This window comes from Lynx canadensis, chromosome A1, assembly GCF_007474595.2.
Source record: "Lynx canadensis isolate LIC74 chromosome A1, mLynCan4.pri.v2, whole genome shotgun sequence".
Lineage (NCBI taxonomy): Eukaryota > Metazoa > Chordata > Mammalia > Carnivora > Felidae > Lynx > Lynx canadensis.
Genome location: NC_044303.2, coordinates 198,672,317 through 198,694,484, shown reverse-complemented (window position 1 = coordinate 198,694,484; position 22,168 = coordinate 198,672,317). Strand labels below are relative to the sequence as shown.

At 40.5% G+C, this 22,168-nt stretch overlaps 1 protein-coding gene across 1 annotated transcript; it reads left to right on the top strand.

The window, feature by feature from the left end:
- Positions 1-16,520: 16,520 nt before the first annotated feature.
- SPINK7 (serine peptidase inhibitor Kazal type 7) lies at positions 16,521-20,403 on the top strand. The gene is made up of 4 exons (XM_030306704.2): positions 16,521-16,632; positions 17,917-17,942; positions 18,655-18,779; positions 20,133-20,403. Exons 1-4 carry the CDS (start codon positions 16,572-16,574, stop codon positions 20,176-20,178), a joined length of 258 nt encoding a protein of 85 aa, XP_030162564.1. The 5' UTR covers positions 16,521-16,571; the 3' UTR covers positions 20,179-20,403.
- The last annotated feature ends 1,765 nt before the right edge of the window (positions 20,404-22,168 follow it).

Genomic DNA, 22,168 nt, shown 5'->3' with positions numbered 1-22,168 from the left:
CACCAGACTATGTAGAATAATTAAATCACATTAACATTCCTTCCTAATAGCTGCTGTCACTTTCTCAGGCAGGGGCTAATTAGGCAAGACACTCAGAAGCACCTTCTTAGCTCTTCCACATAATCCTTTTTCCACACCTGTGGTATTTGGACACATACCACTAAAAAGAGCAGTGTAGGAGGAACTGAATCACCGTGGCCTGGGCTTCTGGAAACTAGCATAGACTGATGCAGAGCTACAGTGCAGGTCTCTCTCTTGCACAGGTGACAACCCAATGACTTCTCAAAGTTGGTTCTGAGATTTCTTTCAGCCTCATCTAGAAGACTTGAGAAAGTCTCAGCACCACTGAAATCATGCCTCAGACCTGTTCTGACAGAAATGGGAAAAGACTGAAGAAACTATCTTCCTTCCTTCCTTCCTTCCATCATGTGATTCTCCTAAATTTACTGCAAACACCATAGCTGTTATTTCTTAATCTAAGAATAAATAACAAGCCCTTGTTGGTTGAAAAAGCAAAAAATGGTTCAGTAATGTCAGAGCCAGTATGAGACCAGATCTTACCAAATACATCTACTTCTGAAACACACTGATGCCAATGGCAGGTGTGGTGCAGTGGCCTGTGTATTTGCTTCAATTCTCAATGCAACTTGCATGTATAAGCTTGGTCTTCATGCTGTTTCTATTTCTTGGGGCAAAAACGACCATCTTGATATTCTTTTGAGTGATGGAAGAAGGAGAATAATCCCTCCATCTCTGCTTTTAGTGGCATTGTGAAGAAAAATCCTGAGAAACTGGGACTCACAATCTTGAGAGATACTCACCATTTGTGAATGATGTAAATCCCTTGAAAAAAAAGAAAACAAAAGTGTTTTAGGAGGCTGAGCTAAGATGATGGAGAAGTAAGAGGACCCACCTCGTTGCACAAACACAACTAGACAAATATCAAATTATTCTAAATACCCAAGAAATTGATCTGAAGACTGACAGATCAAACTGTACAACTAGAGGGAGAGAAAAGGCCACATCATGGAAAGCAAGGAGAAGCTCTGCATAGGAATAACCTGAGAGAAAGAGCAGCCAAAACACAGCAGCTGAGTGAACACAGCTTACAGAAGAGACACTTCTTGAAGCACCAAGCTCTGTAAGTATATGACTTCTTCTTTATAAAGCCATTACTCGCAGGATCAGGAAACATAACACACTTTCCTGACACAGAAAAGGAGACAGACACCTAGACAAAGTGCCAAGACAGAGGAATTCATACCAAAAGAAAGAACAAGAAAAGGTCATGGCCAGGGATCTAATTGAAACAGATGTAAGTAATATACCTCATCCAGAATTTAAAGCAGCAATCATAAGGATACTAGCTGAGCTTGAAAAAAGCATATAAGACACCAGGGAGTCCCTTACCACAGATATAAAATACCTAAAAACTAGTCAGACCAAAATGAAAAATGCAATAACCGAGATTCAAAACTGATCAGACATAATGACCACAAGAATGGAAGATGCAGGGGAATGCATAAGTGATATAAAAGATAAAATTATGGAAATAATGAAGCTGAAAAGAAGAGAGAAAGAAAAATGTTAGGTCATGGATATAGACTATGGAAACTCAGTGACTCCATAAAGCATAATAACATTCATATCATAGAAGTCTGATAAGAAGAGAGGGAAAAGAGGGCAGAAGGTTTATTTGAAGAAATATAGCTAAAAACTTCCCTAATCTGGGGAAGGAAACAGACATGCAAATCCAGGAGTTACAGAGAACTCCCATCAAAATCAACAAAAGCAGGTCAACACCAAGATATATTGTAGTTAAATTTGCAAAATATAGAGATGAAAAAACTCCTAAGAGCAGAAAGACAAAAGAAATCCCTAACTTACAAGGGATGGCCTGATCCATTTAATGTGCTGAATGGGAAAAGTATGCAGCCAAGAATATTCTATCCAGCAAGGCTATCATCCAGCACAGGAGAGATAGAGTTTCCCAGACAAACAAAAACTAAAGGAGTTTGTGACCACTAAACAAGCCCTGCAAGAAATATTAAAGGGGAATCTTTGAGGAAAGAAAGACCAAAAGTGACAAAGATTAGAAAGGAACAGAGAAAATCTCCAGAAACAATGACAAAACAAGTAATAAAAGGGCACAAAATTCATATCCATCAATAATTACTCTGAATGTAAATGGACTAAATGCTCCAATCAAAAGACATAGGGTTAAAAAAACCCCAAAACCCATCTATATGCTATCTACATGAGATTCATTTTAGACCTAAAGCCACTGTCAGATTAAAAGGGAGGGGATGGAAAATCATGCTAATGGACACCAAAAGAAAGCCAGAGTAGCGATATTTATATCAGACAAACTAGATTTTACATCATTTATTTTTTTATTTTTTTTTATCATTTTAATTTTTTTTTAATTTACATCCAAGTTAGTTAGCATATAGTGCAACAATGATTTTAGGAGTAGATTTCTTAATGCCTCTTACCCATTTAGCCCATCCCCCCTCCCACAACCCCTCCAGTAACCCTCTGTTTGTTCTCCATATTAAAAGCCTCTTATGTTTTGTCCCCCTCCCTGTTTTTATACTATTTTTGTTTTCATTCCCTTATGTTCATCTGTTTTTTATCTTAAAGTCTTCATATGAGTGAAGTCATATATTTGTCATGGAATATAGACAAACTAGATTTTAAACCAAAGGCTGTAATAAGAGATGAAGAAGGGTACTATATCACAATAAAGCAGTCTATCCAACAAGATCTAACAATTGTAAATATTTATGCCCCCAACGTGAGAGACCAAAATATATAAAACAATGAATAACAAACGTAAAGGTATTCATTGATAATAATACAACAATAATAGGGGATTTTAACACCCCACTTACATCAATGGACAGGTCATGTAAGCAGAAAATCAACAAGGAAACAATGGCTTTGAATGACACACTGTACAGATGGACTTAACATATATTCACAACATTTCATCCTAAAGCAGCAGAGTACACATTTTTTTTTCAAGTGCACATGGAAAATTCTCCAGAATACATCATACACTAAGTCACAAATCAGGCTTCAACCAGCACAAAAAGATTGAGATCATACCATGCCTATTTTTAGATCACAACGTTATGAAACTTGAAGTCAACCACAAGAGAAAAATTGGAAAGACCACAAATACACGGATGTTAAATAACATCCTACTAAGGAATGAATGGGTCAACCAGGAAATTGAAGAAGAAATTAAAAAGACAAACAAACTGGAAACAAATGATAATGAAAACACAATGGTCCAAAACATTTGGGATTCAGCAAAAGTGGTCATAAGAAAGAAGTATATGACAATATAGACCTACCTCAAAAAGCAAGGAAAACCTCAAATCTGTAACCTAACCTTACACCTGAAGGACCTAGAAAAAGGACAACAAATGAAGCCTAAAGTCAACAGAAGAAGAGAAATAATAAAGATTAGAGCAGAAATAAATGATATAGAAGCAAACAAACAAAAAACAAACAAACAAACAAAAAACAAAAACAAACAAAAAACCAGTCAAACAGATTAATGAAACCAGGAGCTGACTCTTTGAAAGAATTAATAAAATTGATAAATCCTAGCCAGATTTATCAAAAATAAAACAGAAAATACCCAAATAAATAAAACACAAATGAGAGAGGAGAGATCACAACCAACACCACAGAAATAAAAACAACTATAAGAGAATATGATGAAAAATTATAGGCCAATAAATCAGGCCACCTAGAAGAAATGGATAATTTCCTAGAAACATATAAAATTACCAAAACTGAAAAAAGAAGAAATAGAAAACTTGAACATACTGATTATCAGCAAAGAAATTGAATCCGTAATGAAAAATTTCCCAAAAAACAAAAGTTCAGGGTCAGATGGCTTCACAGGGGAATTCTACCAGACATTTATTTTTATTTATTTTTTAAGGTTTTTAAATTTATTTTTGAGAGAGAAAGAGAGATTGAGAGAGAGAGTATGAGCAGGGAAGGGGCAGAGATTGAGGGAGACACAGAATCCAAAGCAGGCTCCAGGCTCCAACCTGTCAGCACAGAGCCCGATGCAGGGCTCAAACTCACAGACCATGAGATCATGACCTGAGCCAAAGTTGGACACTTAACCGACTGAGCTACCCAGGTACCCCACTATCCGATATTTAAAGAACAGTTAAGGGGTGCCTGGGTGGCTCAGTTGGTTGAGCGTCTGACTTTCGGCTCAGGTCATGATCTCACAGTCGTGAGTTCGAGCCCTGCATCCAGCTCTGTGCTGACAGCTCAGAGCCTGGAGCCTTCTTCGGATTCTGTGTCTCCTTCTCTCTCTGCCCCTCCCCCGCTCATGCACTGTCTCTCTCTCTCTTTCTCTCTCTGTCAAAAATAAACATTAAAAAAAAATTTTTAAAAAGAACATTAATACCTATTTTTCTGAAACTGTTCCAAAAAATATAAATGGAAGGAAAACTTCCAAACTCATTCTATGAGCCTAGCATTACCTTGATTCCAAAACCAGATAAAGACCCCACTAAAAAAAAAAAAAAAAGAGAGAGAGAGAGAATTACAGACCAACATTCCTGATGAACATGGATGCAAAAATTCTCAACAAAATACCAGCAAATAAAATCCAACAGTATAGTAAAAGAGTCATTCACTATGATCAAGTGGGATTTGTTCTTGGGCTGCAGGGCTGGTTCAATATCCATAAATCAATCAATGTGATGCACCACATTAATAAAAGAAAAGATAAGAACTATATGATTCTCTCAATAGATGCAGAAAAAAACAATTTGACAAAATACAGCATCCATTTTTTATAAAAACCCTCAAGAAAGCAAGGCTAGAAGGAACTTAACTCACATCATAAAGGCCAAATACGAAAGATCCACAGCTAATATTGTCCTTAATGGGGAAAAATTGAGAGACTTTTCCCTACTGTCAGGAACGAGACAAGGATGTCCACTCTCACCATTATTATTTAACATTGTACTGGAAGCCCTAGCCTCAGTAATCAGATAATACAAAAAAATAAAAGTCCTCCAAATCAGCCCAAAAGAAGTTAAACTTTCACTATTTGCAGATGACATGAGACTCCATGTGGGAAACCTTAAAGACTCCACCTAAAAGTTGCTAGAACTAATACATGAATTCAGCAAAGTTACAGGGTGCAAAATCAAAATGCAGAAATCTGTTGCATTTCTATACACCAATAATGAAGCAGCAGAAAGAGAAATCGAGGAATTGATTCCATCTATAATTGCACCAAAACCCATAAGATACCTGGGAATAAACCTAACCAAAGAGGTAAAAGATCTGTAAGCTGAAAACTATAGAATACTTATGAAAGAAATTGAAGACGATACAAAGAAATGGAAAAATATTCCATGTTCATGGACTGGGAGAATAGATATTATTAAAATGTTTATATTGCCCAAAGCAATCTACACATTTAATGCAATCCCTGTCAAAATAACACCAGCATTTTTCAGAGGAGTAGAAAAAACAATACTAAAATTTGTATGAAACCACAAAAGACCCTGAATAGTAAAAAAAAAAAAAAAAAAAAAAAAATGTTGAAAAAGAAAAGCAAATCTGGAGGCATCACAATTCTGAGCGCTTCAAGTTATATTATAAAGCTGTCGTGATCAAAACAGCATGATACTGGCACAAAAACAGACACATAGATCAATGGAACAGAATAGAAGACCCAGAAATGGACTCATAGCTATATGGTCAACTAATCTTCAACAAAGCAGGAGAGAATATCCATTGGAAAAAGACAGTCTCTTCAACAAATGATGTTGAGAAACCTGGACAGCAACATGTAAAAGAATCAAACTGGACCACTTTCTTACACCATACACAAAAATAAATTCAAAATGGAAGAAGACCTAAATATGAGACGGAAAACCATCAAAATCCTAGAGGAGAACCCAGGTGGCAGCCTCTTTGGCATCAGCTGTAGCAACTTCTTAGTAGATACAGCTCCAGAGTTAAGGGAAACAAAAGCAAAAATGAACTATCGGTACTTATAGCAAGATAAAAATCTTCTGCACAGTGAAGGAAACAACCAACCAAAGTATAAAGCAACCTTTGGAATGGGAGAAGATATTTGCAAGTGGCATAGCTGATAAAAGGTTAGGATCCAAAATCTCTAAAAACAAAACAAAACAAAACAAAACAAAACACACCCCATCAAACTGAACACCCAAAAAACAAAGAACCCAGTTAAGAAGTGGGCAGAAGACATGAATAGACATTTTTCCAAAGAAGACGTCCAGATGGCCAACAGACACATGAAAAGATGCTCAACATCACTTATCACCAGAAAAGCACAAATCAAAACTACAATGAGATATCCACTTGTCAGAATGACACTTGTCAGAATGACTCCAATGAACCACACGGGGAACAACAGATGTTAGCGAAGATGCAGAGGAAGGGGAACACTCTTACACTGTTGGTGGGAAAGAAAACCAGTGCAGTCACTCTGAAAAAATTGCATGGAATTTTCTCAAAAAGTTAAAAATAGAACCACCCTATAATCCAGCATTGTACTACTAGGTATTTGCCCAAAGATCACAAAAATACCAATTCAAAGGGGTACATGCGCTCCAACATTTATAGCAGCATTATCAACAATAGCCAAATTAGGGCAACAGCACACTGCCCATCGACTGATGAATGGCTAAAGAAGGGCGCCTGAGTAACTCAGTCAGTTAAATGTCTGACTCTTGATTTCAGCTCAGGTCATGATCTCATGGTTTGTGGGATCGTGCCTGCATTGGTCTCTGCGCTGACAGCGTGGAGCCTGCTTGGGATTCTCACTCTCTCCCTCTCTCTCTGCCCCTTCTCTGCTCGTTCTCTCTCTCTCTCTCTCTCTCTCTCTGTCCCTCTCTCAATAAATAAATTTTTAAAAAAGAAAATGTGGTGTATATACACAATGGAATATTACTCAGACATTAAAAAAAGAATGAAATCTTGCCATTTGCAACAACGTGGAGGGAGCTAGAGTGTGGTATGTTAAGCGAAATAATTCAGTCAGAGAAAGACAAGTACCATATGATTTCACTCATGTGGAATTTAAGAAATGAAACAGATGAATATGCAGTGGGGGGGGGGGCGGGTGGAGAGGCAAACCATAAGAGACTCTTTCTTACCTATAGAGAAAAACTGAGGATTGTGAGAAGGAGGTGGGTAAAGGATGGGCTAAATGGGTGACGGGTACTAAGGAGGGCACTTGTAATGAGCACTGGGTGTTACATGAAAGTGATGATTAACTAAATTAAAATCCTGAATATAATATTACACTATATGTTAACTAACTGGAACTTAAGTAAAAACTTGAAGCAAAAAGAAAGAAAGAAAAAGAAAGAAGAAAGAAAGAAGAAAAAGAAAGGAAGGAAGGAAAGAAGGAAGGAAGGAAGGAAGGAAGGAAGGAAGGAAGGAAGGAAGGAAGGAAGGAAGGAAGGAAGGAAAGAGAGGAGTGCAAGTTTTGGCCAGAACTGATACAGAATTATAGTCACTATCCTTAGAAGAATCCCTCAAGGCTACTCAGTGCAGGAGTCATATAATAACTACCAAGAAAATAGAGAGTTGTAGGAAATAGACCCCGGACTCTTCGGAAGTTTGTAATCTCATTTGGCAAAATGAATATATGCCTAGGAAAATTCATGATAACAACAAACAGCATTGATTTTGTTCAATCAAAACAGTATTTTAGTAAGTCTTGAAGTGATCGACAGCATTTCAAAAATCTTATTTTACCTAAAAATATACATTTCCAACGTATTTTGAAACGTCAAGGTTATGCTAATAGTAAGCTAGGATTTCACATGAAAAATAAAAGCAACAACTGCCGAGTAGTAGCTGCCCGTCCAAATGGAGTTCAGACATTTCAGACAGCCCCACCTCTCCGTTATGATGAAAGTGGCCCACTCCATTACCAGCTTGCCTCTTACAAGTTAACATGTCTGCAATCCCTTAACCAGGCGAGTAGATCAGATATACATCAAAGGTAAACCTGAGATAGGGGTCAATGTGGGGAGTCTCTTGAAAGAAGCGAAGGGTACAGCGTTCTTTGAAAAAATTCAACAGGAAATAGAATGGGCAACTTATCCAAGGCTCTCTGCTTGAGAAAACATTTGAAATTGAGAAAATGTGCTGTGTCTTTAGGGAAATAATAAGGAGAAAAATTATGTTGAAATGCCCATTATGTATTTAGGAAACAGTAATACATAAGGGTGGAAGGTTAGGCAGAGGCTAGCTTTCTGGGGGAATATATAGGCCCAAGTAAGGAGAGTAGACTGTATTCTGTGAGCAGTGTAAACCTAGTGAAAATTTGAACAGGGCGAATTATATGAATGACCATGCATCACACTCTTCCTATGATTATCTTTTACTTCTTGGTAAAAAAGAAAATCTAGCATTGCTATGTTGAATGGAAAGGTATCAAAATGGGAATGAGTTAAGGGATGAAAGATTCTTTGTTGAAAAACTTCACGGAACACCTCTTTGAATAATTAAGATACAGAGGAAAGGGGGGTGACGGGCAGGAAAAGAGATGGGTATAGAGGGAATTGCAAAGCGGCTCCCTTTCTCAGGGGTACATTGGGAAGATGAGAGAATGTGAAGCAATACCCAGTTTCCTTATGATACTAACCTCCTTTTTTTTTTAAATCTCTTCTCTTTAGGGAATTTGGTCCTCATATTAAATTTGATAAATATGGAAAATGTGACTAATAAGTAATGGAGTCCTACACTTGCTTATTCGTTTCACTACTTAATTCTGAGAATTATTTCTTTCGGAATGTGAGGGCATGTAATAAACAACACATCTGTGCTACAGCCAAATTTGGAACAAAACTGAAAACAAAGGAATCAAATTAATGGAGAACCAAGTGTCACATTTATTACAATTAAGCATAATAATGAAAGAGGTGGTAGACATTTATCTCTGTGTACTGATTGTTTTTTTTTTTTAAATTTTTTTTTCAACGTTTATTTATTTTTGGGACAGAGAGAGACAGAGCATGAACGCGGGAGGGGCAGAGAGAGAGGGAGACACAGAATGGGAAACAGGCTCCAGGCTCTGAGCCATCAGCCCAGAGCCTGACGCGGGGCTCGAACTCACGGACCGCGAGATCGTGACCTGGCTGAAGTCGGACGCTCAACCGACTGCGCCACCCAGGCGCCCCTCTGTGTACTGATTGTTTAAAATGAGCTTTCAAAAAAAAATAAATAAAAATAAATAAAATGAGCTTTCATTTTGCTTGGGTCTAAGGTCCATCATCAAATGGTATTCCTAACGCGCTCCTGAATTAACTCACCCCAAATTTCAGGTTCACCTGCAAGATCTTACTGTGCCCCATTAATCTCACCTGAACAATGAGCGAATACACATCACACCCACACCCACCCCCCCCCCCACACACAAACATAAATAGCTGTTTGAGCCTTTCTACTTCACACTCATGAATGAAGTTCACTTTAATTAGAGGGAAAAAAAATGCTCGTGTGCTAAGAGAAGGAGGGAGAAGGAGCACCAAGAACTTCTGGGTGGAGGGGGGGGGAGGGGGGTAAGTATGTTTTTGAGAGGAAGAGTGGATACCATACCACCCCTGAGTTGTAGCAATTTTAATCCCTACTCCATTCTGTCGTCCCTATTACATCAGTCAATAAATTATTTTTTCTTTTTTGTTTAATCCGTCTTACAAGCTGTCACTTATAGCTGAAAGATCTTGACTAACACAGGGAGATGAAGCCCTTACTGTATTTGAGGCTGAGGGAATGAAAAAGAACAGTGATCAGCCTTCGGCTTCTGTGCGCTCTGTGCCATTACCTATTGCTGCCACTAGATGTCAGCCTCACTCTTCTACCTTAAACCTACCAGTTCCTCAACCAGAAGGGTCCGCACAGCTCTGCTTTCTCCGTCACCTTTCCAGCTAATACGCAGCTCAGTTCTGCTGGCAACAGGGCCTTTGGCATCTTACGTCATCCTTCCTCCCTTCCCCGGGACCCCTGGTCAGGAGGGCCCATTAGGGTGACTCTCTTTGGAGCTGTGGAAATAGTTTCTGGTCTTTCTGTTTACTCAAAGTAAAGAATCTCCTAAGATACAGATCTCTTGTTAATTTTGAACATATGGTGTAATTTAACAACATTTTGTTATTTCACCTTTCCATCTCTGCTTTCAAAAATAATAAAAAGCTGGGGCGCCTGGGTGGCGCAGTCGGTTAAGCGTCCGACTTCAGCCAGGTCACGATCTCACGGTCCGTGAGTTCGAGCCCCGCGTCGGGCTCTGGGCTGATGGCTCAGAGCCTGGAGCCTGTTTCCGATTCTGTGTCTCCCTCTCTCTCTGCCCCTCCCCCGTTCATGCTCTGTCTCTCTCTGTCCCAAATAAATAAATAAACGTTGAAAAAAAAATTAAAAAAAAAATAATAAAAAGCAAACCAAAGAAATGAAACAAGAGAACAATAAATGTATTTATTTAATAAATAAAAATTAAGAAATGGAAATTAATTACCCTCTAGGCAGAAGAGCCAGAGTGAGACAAGTTTGGTAAGAGAAACAAGATGTGGACCTAGTTATTTCCTGCTAGCCTGGCCATCTGATCCTGACATGCTACATTTAGGTAGGAACCATCTTAAAGAATGTAGGTATAACCTTAAGTCATAGAGACTTTTGCTTAGCTGATAAATCTTTTTCTAGATTTATGGGCACTACAAGATAGCAGCTAAGAATCAGGCAGAGGCTCTCTTTCAGCTCCAATGGGTACTTTTATCCTCTGGCCTTTTCCACCCAAGGGAGCTCTGCAGAGGGGCCCTTGTTCCATCAGACAACTGTGATTTCAGCTGAAAGGAAGATTCTGAGTCATAGAGGAAACAAGGTCGAGGACAGACACTGTGTTAAACATTTCACAGTTTCCTCTTCTTATTGAAGTTAAATTCAACCTAAAATGATGAATTGCATCTAAGTTCCAATGAGGTATGCTTTATTTCTTTCTAAATTCACTGATGTAAACCAGATGACTTCTCCCCAATGCTGCATGAATTCTGTTGTTACTCTACCTGTGACTAATGACGTGGAATCTTAAAACCATTAATTTAGTAATTACTTGTGGAGTAGTTCTTATTCTGCAAGGTACCGAACTTGAGGCCAGTAGAGGCAAACAAACAAGGTAGGCAAGATCCTGTTCTTGTGGAACCCGCATCCCAGTGATGAGAGATGAGTAATATACAAATTAAGGAACAGGAAATATCAGGTAACAATGAATTCTGTGATGAAAATGAATAAAACAAGGTCATATAATAACAAGTGAGGCATAGGAGTTCAACAGGTAGACGCTAAATGCATGTCTGAGACCATAAACCCCTAGACGCAGACTCTAAGTGAAGTCACGAGAAGGAAAGTTTGTAATAGGAACTAATAAGAAGAGGGATTCGTGGAGAAAAGACCAGCTAAAGAAGAAAAAAACAGATTCAAGAGTTTTGTAATTCTAGCTTACATGGAATTCAGCGCAAATCAAGTCGTGTGGTCTAATCGCAGAAGACATGGGCTAGAGCCTGAATGATTTACATGTGGAATGCTTCAAGGAAAAAGCAGCCATTTTACGTAATCCTGGAATTGGAGAAAATGGAATCCTTCAATAGGCTTGATGTTGCCTGTGGCCATCTCTAGCTCTTCTCTCTGCAGCCATTGTTTCCCTGGCTTTCCCAGAATGGGTCCTTGTCATCATTCAGGTGTCTGCCCTCAGCATTCAGATCCTCAGAAGCCTTCTCTAATCACTCAATGCAATTTGTTCCCTATTTCCATACTACTCACTATTCCAACACCATGATACAGTTTCTTTGAAATACTTGTCAAAATATGAAATCATCTTTCTATATTATTTAGTAGTTTCCTTATTTTACTATAGAAGAAAATAAGTTCTAAGAAGTAGTGTCTTTGTCTGCCTTATTTATCTCTGTATCTCCAGTGAGGATAATAGTGACTGGAATAGCAAGCAGAAAAGGTGAGTTTGATTATGACTCGTGTTTCACTGTTATTAAGTAATGCAACATTAATATGTCGGGGTATGGAGGACTGAAGGGATTATATACTGTAAAGGAATCATTAAAGAAGTTGATCTGTATCATTTGGGGAGAAAAGACTTTGAGTAGTTCCTCCAAAGCTGCCTTTGCAAATCTGGAGGGATACACTTGGAAAGAGAAAGCAGATTCATTCTATTAGACTCCACTATAAAGAACTAGAAAGTCATATAGAAGTGGAGTTCTATTCAATATGATAAAGAACTCCCGAGCAGTCCAAACAGAACAAAAATTCAGTGATCTTCTTTGGTAACAAATCTTTATATTGGACATCATGACTTTAATACGAAATTGGAGTAAATTCTTAGTTCTCAGTGTTGAAGAAAACTCTAACATCTCGTTAGATGTTATCTAATGTTTGTAAAATAATAACTATGGAGAATTAAGTTTGAAGAAAATTGAGTTCGAGTAATGCAGAAATTTTAATAGAGGCTTTAATAAAATAAAGTTCATTGTGGATCTTCCCAAAAGAAATAGTGTTCCCTTTGGCACTGAGCACAGTAGACACGATTTTGTCAATAGGAGCTGGAAACTCCATGTGTGTGTAAAATCTAAATCCAGATAGCATGAGATAACCTAGGAGCAACATGAACCAACAGGAAAAAGAGTTGCTACTTTTCATTCACACCATCTTGTCCCATAATCAAAACTATCTGACCTCATCAATTCAAAGGAAATTAAAGAGAACCAAAGCACAGGATCCTTGGATGTGATAACTCCCTGTTCCCATGAGAAGCAAGGAACAAGGTCCTGCCAGACACAAGATCAAAATGCAAATAGCCAGATCTCTATGTCACTGTGCCCCAGTGCACAAAAGGGCATGAACACAGTGAGGGCTACATAGAAGAAGGAGGAGGAGGAGGAGGAGGAGGAGGAGGAGGAGGAGGAGAAGGAGAAGGAGGAGGAGGAGGAGGAGGAGGAGGAGGAGGGAGGAAGAGGAGAAGGGAAGGAGAAAGAGAAGAAGGAGAAAAAAAGAGAAAAAGAAGGAGGAGGAGGAGAAAGGAGGAGGAGGAGAAGCAGAAGCAGGAGAAGGAGGAGAAGGAGGGGAAAGGAGGAGGGAGAGAGGGGGACAAAGGAGGAGGAGGAGGAGAGGGAGGAGAGGGAGATGGAGAAAAAGAGCTAGGATGTGAAGGAGCCACACAGGGAAGGGAGAGGAGGGCAGACAAGAGGCAAGAACTGGTCCTCCCAAATCTAGGTCATTGATTTTTAAAACTATCCCAAGAAGGCCTTAAGGGTATTGGGTGGAGCCTGTGATGGATGCCAAGAAGGATGGAGTCTGGGGATTAGAAATGGGCTGATGCAGCAATTAGGAGGAAAATATAGAATTAAATAGTAGAGTCCCAAGTGCTTCTCACCTACCTCCAATCCTCAGCTCTATTTATCAGTTGTACATATTAGTGTTTCAAGGAAGGGTTTTACTTGAAAACCTGAAACCCCAACTAGGTTAACGTCACTAGATGTGAGAGAAGCAGAAAGCATAAAGTAGGAAAGGGACTGTCACAGCATTGCACCTTGGCTAGATGAGGATGAGGGGACAGAGAAGGAACCCTTGTCCCTTGACTCTAGAGGTTCCCTGTCCCTCCTGGAACCCTCCTTCTTTCCATCTGATCCTCACACATGAAAAGGCCATGTACTCTGATCCAGCACTCAGCTCCTTCTGCCTGCTCATTTAAACATTAGCTGCTATTCCTAACTGCTCTGATTTTATCAGCTTCACTCCTATTATTCCAATTTCCAACTTGTCTTTGATTTGTCTTAGATTTACATTTAAAGGCCATACACCAGAGTGATTAAAAAACATTGGCTTTTAACCTGAAACTAGGTATTTCTCAAAGTCCCTGTTGCCTCAGCTAAATACCAGGACAAATAACCACACAGATCATAAGATTATTTTAAGTTAGATAGTGCATATACCAGGTGTAACAACAGTTCTAGCACATAGCAAGTGCACAACATGTGGTTAATTTTCTTATTGTACCTTTCCCTTCCTACAGCCATTATTCTATACCTGGATTACTGCCCAGCCATGGTGCTGGCTTGCTTAGTTCCCTCCAGCTAACTGACCCAGAAACTCTTTATTCAGGTCCTGATCCAAATGAATTCTACCACTGTTCACTAACCTTCTAATGGGTCACCTTTCTCTTCCCTGTGATTCCTTAAATCCACTGGCGAAAGAGCCCTAATATTCTCAAATTCTTCTCTCGTTTTATTTTTATGTTTTTCTGCATTAGTCCTACCTTGCCTTCCCTAACATGGAGCCATGGTCATAGTCTGACAAGGCCTCAAGTTTCCCCTCCCCTTACAGGAAAGTCAGGAGGAATAAAGAAACTTCCCTGAGCCTAAAGGGACTGCTTTTTGTCTTCTTGGCCTTCATCTTTCACCTTCAAAGGATCCTCCCTCTATAATTCATGGTTCATTGTACAACTTAAAATTTTCTTCTTCCTGTAAGCAGCTGTCCAAACCAAAGCAACCCATGTCTGATCATTTTATCTCATTTTCCTGAACTTTTTAAATCCAAAGAACTCTTTTTTTCACCAATCTTTTATCTGCTTTACATCTGGATACACCCTTGAGGATTATTATGTCAGCCCCACCCCTGAGAAATTAATTTGACATTTTGCCCACTAGCCATAGCCTCCGTAAACAATTGTTCATATTTCCTACACCTACTGCTACTACTAAGTTCACACGTATTCTGAACTGTGACCTCTAAATTCATAACTGCTCACATCTTGCATAGTCTATCAGAACCTTCTTGAATACTTGACTTTCTTCTGGGCCTATGTCCCTCTTTATGGTTCCCCTCCAGTCTCTGACGTACACACCTCCTATCCAGAAAGTCATTTTTTTTTTCATTTCTCACTCAGTGTTGTAACATATTTTGGGAGACAAAATCTAGTGCTGCAAGAATCTAGTGCTAGTGTTGTTCAGTGGCCATTAATTTTTTTTTAATTTTTTTTGTAATGTTTTTATTTTTGAGACAGAGAGAGACAGACCATGAGCAGGGGAGGCGCAGAGAGGGAGGGAGACACAGAATCCGAAGCAAGCTCCAGGCTCTGAGCTATCAGCACAGAGCCTGACGTGGGGCTCAAACTCACAGACTGTGAGATCATGACCCGAGCCAAAGTCGGACGCTTAACCGACTGGACCACCCAGGTGCCCCAGTGGCCATTAATTTTTATATCCATTGTTGACTGTCTGACATTCTCCCATTGACATCTGTACCAAGCCTCTCCATCCTTCTCCAGCTTCCAGACCAACACGGTTTTTTCTGCAAACGGTAACCCCAGAATTTAACAGTCTGAGCCAACCTTACAATGGGTACCCTTTCATCTTTCTTCCTCTTCCTTTGAAATATGTCTCTACATTTACCTGCTCTTCTCTGTCTCCTATGACAGAGGGAAGGGTGTTTCACCTTGTGTTCTTAACCTTATTTACTACTTCTCTATCCTGCTCCAGTTAGCCACCCTCCACCATCTATCTTAAATTCCTTCTTCTTCCCTTTGGCTATGAGGCATGTTCAGTGTTCCCTAGACTTCACTGAAGCTTTGGCTTCTTCCACTCCCCTCCACTCTTTGATTATCAAACGTCCAAAAAACATTATAATGTTATTCTCTACTTCATCCTCATCTCCCTTTGAACCCATTCTCATTTCCCTTTGCTAAATGCATTTTCAAACCTCAACAAAGACACCCATTCTTGAAACATAATGGATTTTTCTCAGTATTCATTCTCTTCAGATGTTCATAGCAAACAATAAAACTCATAAGGAACCCTCTTTATTAGGGCATTCGCTTCTCTCCTTTTCCATTACTGAACTCATCATAGGCTCCCCCATTAATTAGTTTCATGATCTTGTGAGGATTACTTAAATACTCTGAGTCTCAACTTACTCACTGGTAAAATTAGGGTAATAAGAATTCCTTCCTCAATGAGTTGTCCTGAAGCTCACATTCCATATTCTAACTACCATGTATGAAACTCTAATTATGATGTTCATTTCTTAAAAAATAATCAGTATTTTCTGAGGACGCAAAATATAAAACTAAGTGTGATCGGTTTAATCTGAGTCTAATATTCTTTATTTGGTGAAAAAAAGTTTGATGTTTTAACTTATTTCATAACTAGGCCAAGCAGCCTATACTTAATTTCTTCTACTATGTGAAGTTTAGAATTCTAAATAACAGTCCCCACCTCTGGTGCAGACAGGAAAATTCTTCTCACCGCAGATAATCAATTTGTCGGTCAGGTATTAAGTAGCAATTAAGTGACAAGAACCGCAACCACCCAGGGTGTGACATTGTACTTTGAGAGCCTCTCGGAACCAGCACTGACTCTGGGTGACCTCATAGGAAAGGTGGAGAAACCAAGCATTGGCATATAAACATGACCCCTTCCCTGGGGTATGGCTGATGTAGCGGGTGTGACAGCCTAGAGAGCGTCCGCATCACAGCCGTCTCCACCATGAAGATCATTGGGGGTTTGCTCCTGTTCTGCACAGTGACCCATTTCTTCAGCAGCTCAGGTGAGTTAAGGGTAGAGAGTACCCTGTAGAGTCATTAAGCGTGTCTTCTCAAATAACCCCTTCTCAGCATTTGAGAGAAATGTCTGGTCACGTGGATTTAGAGCGTACTGGTTTGTGGAGCACCTGGGTGGCTCAGTTGGTTAAGCGGCTGGTTCTTGATTTGGGTTCAGGTCACGATCTCACGGTTTGTGAGTTTGAGCCCCGCGTTGGGCTCTGAGCTGGCAGCACGGATCCTGCTTGGGATTCTCTCTCTCTCTCTCCCCCCGCCCCTCGCTGTCCCTTCCCCGCCTGTGCTCTTTCTCCCTCTCTCTCAAAATCAATCAATAAATATCAAAAAAGATAAAGTGTACTGGTTTTTAACACAAACAGCCCTGGCCTGGGAAGGGAGGATCTTGTGTACTAGCTGGTATTGGGGGATTTGGTTCCAGGGTCTTTGCTTTTAAGGATTTTTTATTTTCATCCATGGAATCATAAAAAAAAAAAAAAAAGAACTAATTTCTTCATAAGTCTACCTAATTTCATAAGAACACTGGAAGTGGTTGGCGTTATTAGATACGATTCCTCAGTGTAGCAGCACAGAAAAACTTGGATATCTCTCCAAATCAGTCCAGGAGGATCAAAATAAAACCCAATTCTCCAAAGCCCAGGAGTCGACAATTAGACTTTTATATGTTGAAAATTATTTAAATAAATTAAGATTCTAACACCTTAACAATATTCCATTCCATTTCTTTTTTAATGTTTATTTATTAATGGGGGGGGGGCAGAAAGAGAGGGAGAGAGAGAATCCTAATTTGCACTGTCAGTGCAGAGCTCAACGCGGGGCTCGATCTCATGAACCACAAGATCATGACTTGAGCCGAAATCAAGAGTTGGATGCTTAACCGACTGAACCCCCCAGGCGCCCCTCCGTTACATTTTTTTATGTCACTTTGGAGGAGAGAATATCAATGATGGCAGCACTTCAGGCTCTTAGGAGGGGTGACTGCAATACCTTCTATTGCTATCTGACTTTGAACCATCATCATGAGCTCCAGAAAATATCTCGTGGTCAATAAAGGGAAGAAACTGGCTAATTCTCTTGACTGAATAAAGGGCTTACCTTATTGGCCATTTGGCTTCTTCAGCAAACAGCTGGAGTTTTATATAAGAACAAAGCGTGTGCTGAGATTTCTTGTCATAGCAAATACAGAGTCTTAATCTATAGGCCCGATTTTACATTAATCAATGAGACTTCAAGACTTTGCTTTGTTTTTAACGTTTCCATCTCTAACTCTCTTTCAGAAGCTGCTAGCCTATCTTTAACAAAAGTGAGTATATTGAATTACGTTTAATTTCAATTTCCATTGACATTTAGTCAACAAACATTTTTGCAATATATATGTAGAATTAATTAAGCGTGTTTGGGGGGCAGAAGGGGGAAGCAGACACAGATTAAAAACTCTGCTCTCCAGAAGGCAGTTGAAGCAATGGGATATACATATAAATAACTGTAGCCTAAAAAAAAAAAAAAAATCCCAAGTTAAGGGAGAGACAGATGACTTCCAGCTGAGAGACTGGTAAAGTCTTCATGGAAAGGGCAACATGTGAGAGGCAGGGCAGTTACCTTGGTTAATTGGGTGGGCTCTAGATTCAAATCCCAAACCATTAACTGCGTTTATGTTATACAAGTTCTTTGTTTTGAAGCCATAATTTCCCCCCATCTATAAACAGGCATCATAGTCGAGCCTACCTTATTCAGTAAACAAAAAAAAACTCATGTACAATTCAAGGTTAATGCCTAGCATGGAAATTCTCAGGAATTAATAATAGCAGACTATCCTAGCAGTCACAGAAGTGGTGACAGCAGTACGAGTATTTGTCATGGTGGTAATATTATTACTAATAGAAGTAGCCATAGGAGCATCAGAATATCTGATCTGGGATTCCCAGGATGGTATTCTGCCTCCTGCCCAACAGAGGCCAGCGTAGCCTAGCTTGGGGGCCCGAAAACAGCAGGACATTCTCTTGTGTCCAACACAGGGGGACTGCAGCATTTACAAGAAGTACCCAGTGGTGGCCATCCCCTGCCCCATCACGTACCTGCCTGTCTGTGGTTCTGATTACATCACCTATGGGAATGAATGCCACCTATGCATTGAGAATTTGTGAGTACCTCATGGGAAGAAAAAAGAAGTTGCGGCCAGTGTCCTCCACAGCAAACTTCTCCTCTTTCTATGAGCCTGTTTCACTCTCCATAAGCTGTGCTTATTCCCACCCAGAAGCATCTGGGAGAGAGAGAAAACTGGCTGTCTTGTGGTCAGGCTAGGCTTGGCCCCCTGCTCTGCCAGCTTGAACTCGTTCCATCCATCCCCCAACTGCCAATTCCTGTCTCAGTTGACGGAGTCCAATAAGACCAGGAGCCTAGAGGTTCTACAGAGGCACCAGAGTCAACAGAGGAGCTAAGGGGATCATTTGGGGGTGATCTCCAACCCCAAGTTCAGCTTTTGGCTGTTTTCGGTAATGGGGTTCCACACAGTATTTTGTTAGAGAGAAGGATCTTAAATCCCACACTAAGAAATCATTGAAACCCACTATCCCACATGACTTCTAAGAGACTTATGGCCATACTGCTTGATTCTTAGACAAACTGGCTGGAAAGCCTTTCTGCTCCTCAAATTCCTAGCAGCTCTATCTGTAGCCTTAAGGGGGAAAAGGGGAATAAGGCTATGGCAATTTTTTTTCCTTTATCTAAAAGAGGGGAATGCAGCTCTCGGTGCTTCCACCTGGGTCCCACGGGCATGTTTTGTTTAGGTATTTTGTTTAGCCTGCATGGTATTTTTGAAGGCAATATAACTAGGTAGTTGCCACTTCTTTAATGCAAAACAGGCACCTAAGCATTTATTCCCTTACACAAAGTCCGCTCTGCTCATTGTTAAGTCTTTTTAGACCACTGGATTTTGGCCATCCATCTTCAATCTTAATATTTTTCATCTCCGTGATTATCTCACAAGTTGGAATAGCAGGTGAGGCCTCTAGCCCACAAAGATATGTCTGCATCTTTATTTCTACTCAGGAAGAGGGAATCTTCAGAAAAGAGAAGATGCACACATATTGGGCCTTTGGCCTAGCAACTAGCTTGCGTTCAAGGACACTGAAGGGGACATGTGGTGGCAGTCCTTACCACTGCAGGATCCAGCTTCATCACAGGCCTTGCTGAGCAAGAAAAGCTGAGGGGCAGGCCACCTCAACTCCCCTTGTCAGAAGCCCTCCTTCTTTGTAAGATGCAGGGTGACCCCAGGCTCTGGGGTCAGTGGGGGCCGTGGGTAGGCTGGATGTATCACTGGACTAGGGAAACTTGGCTTCTGTCAGAAACTGCCTGTGGCAGGGACATTCCTTTTCAGGGATTCAGTTTCCTCATCTGTAACATTAAGTTCTGCCTCATAATTTCTAAAGTTCCTTTTGGCTCTAACATTATGTAACATGTCCTCTTGCTTAATGAATCTTGTGTTTTCTCATAGGAAAAGTAACGGAAAAGTTCAGTTTCTTCATGAAGGAGCATGCTAACTTCCCCGCAGACATGGATACAGAGCGATGACGTCTTCACCATCACCTCCATCTTCCCTGGGCTCTGACTGCCCTCTCCCTCATCTCAGCCAGGGCTCTGGGTAAGGGCAGAGACGGAATGCGACGCATCTTTGTTGGGCAGAGAAAATCGTTGCGGTCCTCCTCATGCCTCACTGATTTCCGGGCCTCTTTTTGTACCTCAGTAAAAGAATCTCCTTACATAGTTTATCTTTACTTCTGCTTGTATTTGTTTCTTAGATTGGGATGTCGCATATCAGTTTAAAAATAAAACTGAAGAACACATAAATCTCCTTTAGGAGAAAATCCTGTATGAAGAATTCCAGGTGACTTCAAAAAGACACACGCACACGCACGCACACCCACCCACACACACAGACCAGTGAACATCTTACCCTCTCCTGGAGTCTTTACTTTCCTTAATCAGTACCTGTCACTGGGAACTAGTCTGTGGACCATACTGGTCCTTTATATTAGCCTCTTTTCCAAAGTGCCTCAGAAGGAAAACTCCTTCGTTGTAACAAGTCATCCCTGTTGGGGTGCCTGGGTGGCTCAGTCTGTTAAGTGTCTGACTCTTGATTTCAGTTCAGGTCATGATCTCACGGTTCATGAGATGGAGCCCCATGCTGTCAGCGCAGAGCCTGCTTGGGATTCTCTCTTACCCTCTTTCTCTGCCTCTCATCACTCTCTCTCTCAAAATAAATAAATAAACATTAAAAAAAAAAAAAAGATGTCATCCCCGGAGGGAAGACTTTCCTGCCCATTTCTTTCCATGAGCATTCAATAATTTCTCTTTTCCTGTCTCTCACCTTGCTAACCTCCTACTGTCGCCTTAATAGAACATCCCTGGCACTGACTACAACATAGCTTGAGCTCCTCTCTAACACCTGTCTTCCATACCTGTAATATGTAGATACCGCTGTGTACCAAGACAACATTGACAGTATTGGCAAGTTGTGCATTTTTCCTTTAAATACAGAGATATATAATTCCCTCCAAGTGGTGAAGCTGGAGTTCTTTCCACAGAGGCTTTGAGGAAGTCTCAGTGCTACGCATAGCTCACAAAACATTAGTGACCTAGTTTGGGCCTTGGTGTACTTTCATGGCTCATTTTCTCCTCCCCATGTTCACTTCTTCCCTCACTTGCTCCAGAACTATTCTTGGCCCAGAGATTGAAAGAGGATAGTCCTGCCCACCACCTATAGGCTGCCCTAAAGATAAAAGGAGGCCTTTGGAAACCTTATCTCCTTACAAACTCAAGTAGAGAGGGAATTCATAGTTATGGTGACTCCATAAAAGTGGTATAAAAAAGGCTTATAAGCAGTTGACTCCCGCCTTTATATTCTACCTCTAAATTGCTATATAATCACATTAAGTACAGACTCTGTCCCCATGATCATTACACATGTAACATGGTCGAGATGATTTGGGATAAAATATGGGTCTGAACCAGAGTCAAGTTCAACGTCAAGTTCAAAGTTAAAGCCAAGCCAGATCATGGTCAAGTCAACTATGGAGACTGTGAAGAAGAGCAAGGATAGGGAAGTATCTCAGAAAAAAACAGAGCTGCTGAAGTAAAAGTAGCAGATAGGGAGAAGTCGTGATCTGGACAGTGAAGGGCCTAGAACAGGTGGTCACATGGGCTTGCTGGCTTAGCTCTCTTGAGTTGCTTGCCACCTTCAGCAGCTCTCACCTCCCGGTTCTGAGCTCCCTCCCACACCGGTGTGATCCTCTCCTGAACTGCTCACACCTGCTGGTGTGTGTAGAGCATCCCCTCACCTGAGTGGCACACCCCCCCTCAGTCTCCCAGTCTGTGCTGCTCTTCTCATCATGCCAGTTCCTCCCACCTTCTCATATCCTCAGCTTCTCTTGTTTTTCCTTCTCCCAGTTTTGATTTATCCCTGCATCTAACACTGTTTGCTCTGTCTTAAACAAACACCTGCATTTTCCTGGTGTTCCTCACCAATCTTTC

Bases quoted from the DNA above. Each gene is read 5' to 3' on its own strand.
- SPINK7 (XM_030306704.2), top strand. From the start codon at position 16,572: ATGAAGATCATTGGGGGTTTGCTCCTGTTCTGCACAGTGACCCATTTC. The intron at 16,633-17,916 runs GTGAGTTAAGGG...ACTCTCTTTCAG, and splicing joins CCATTTCTTCAGCAGCTCAG to AAGCTGCTAGCCTATCTTTA. The intron at 17,943-18,654 runs GTGAGTATATTG...TGTCCAACACAG, and splicing joins CTAGCCTATCTTTAACAAAA to GGGGACTGCAGCATTTACAA.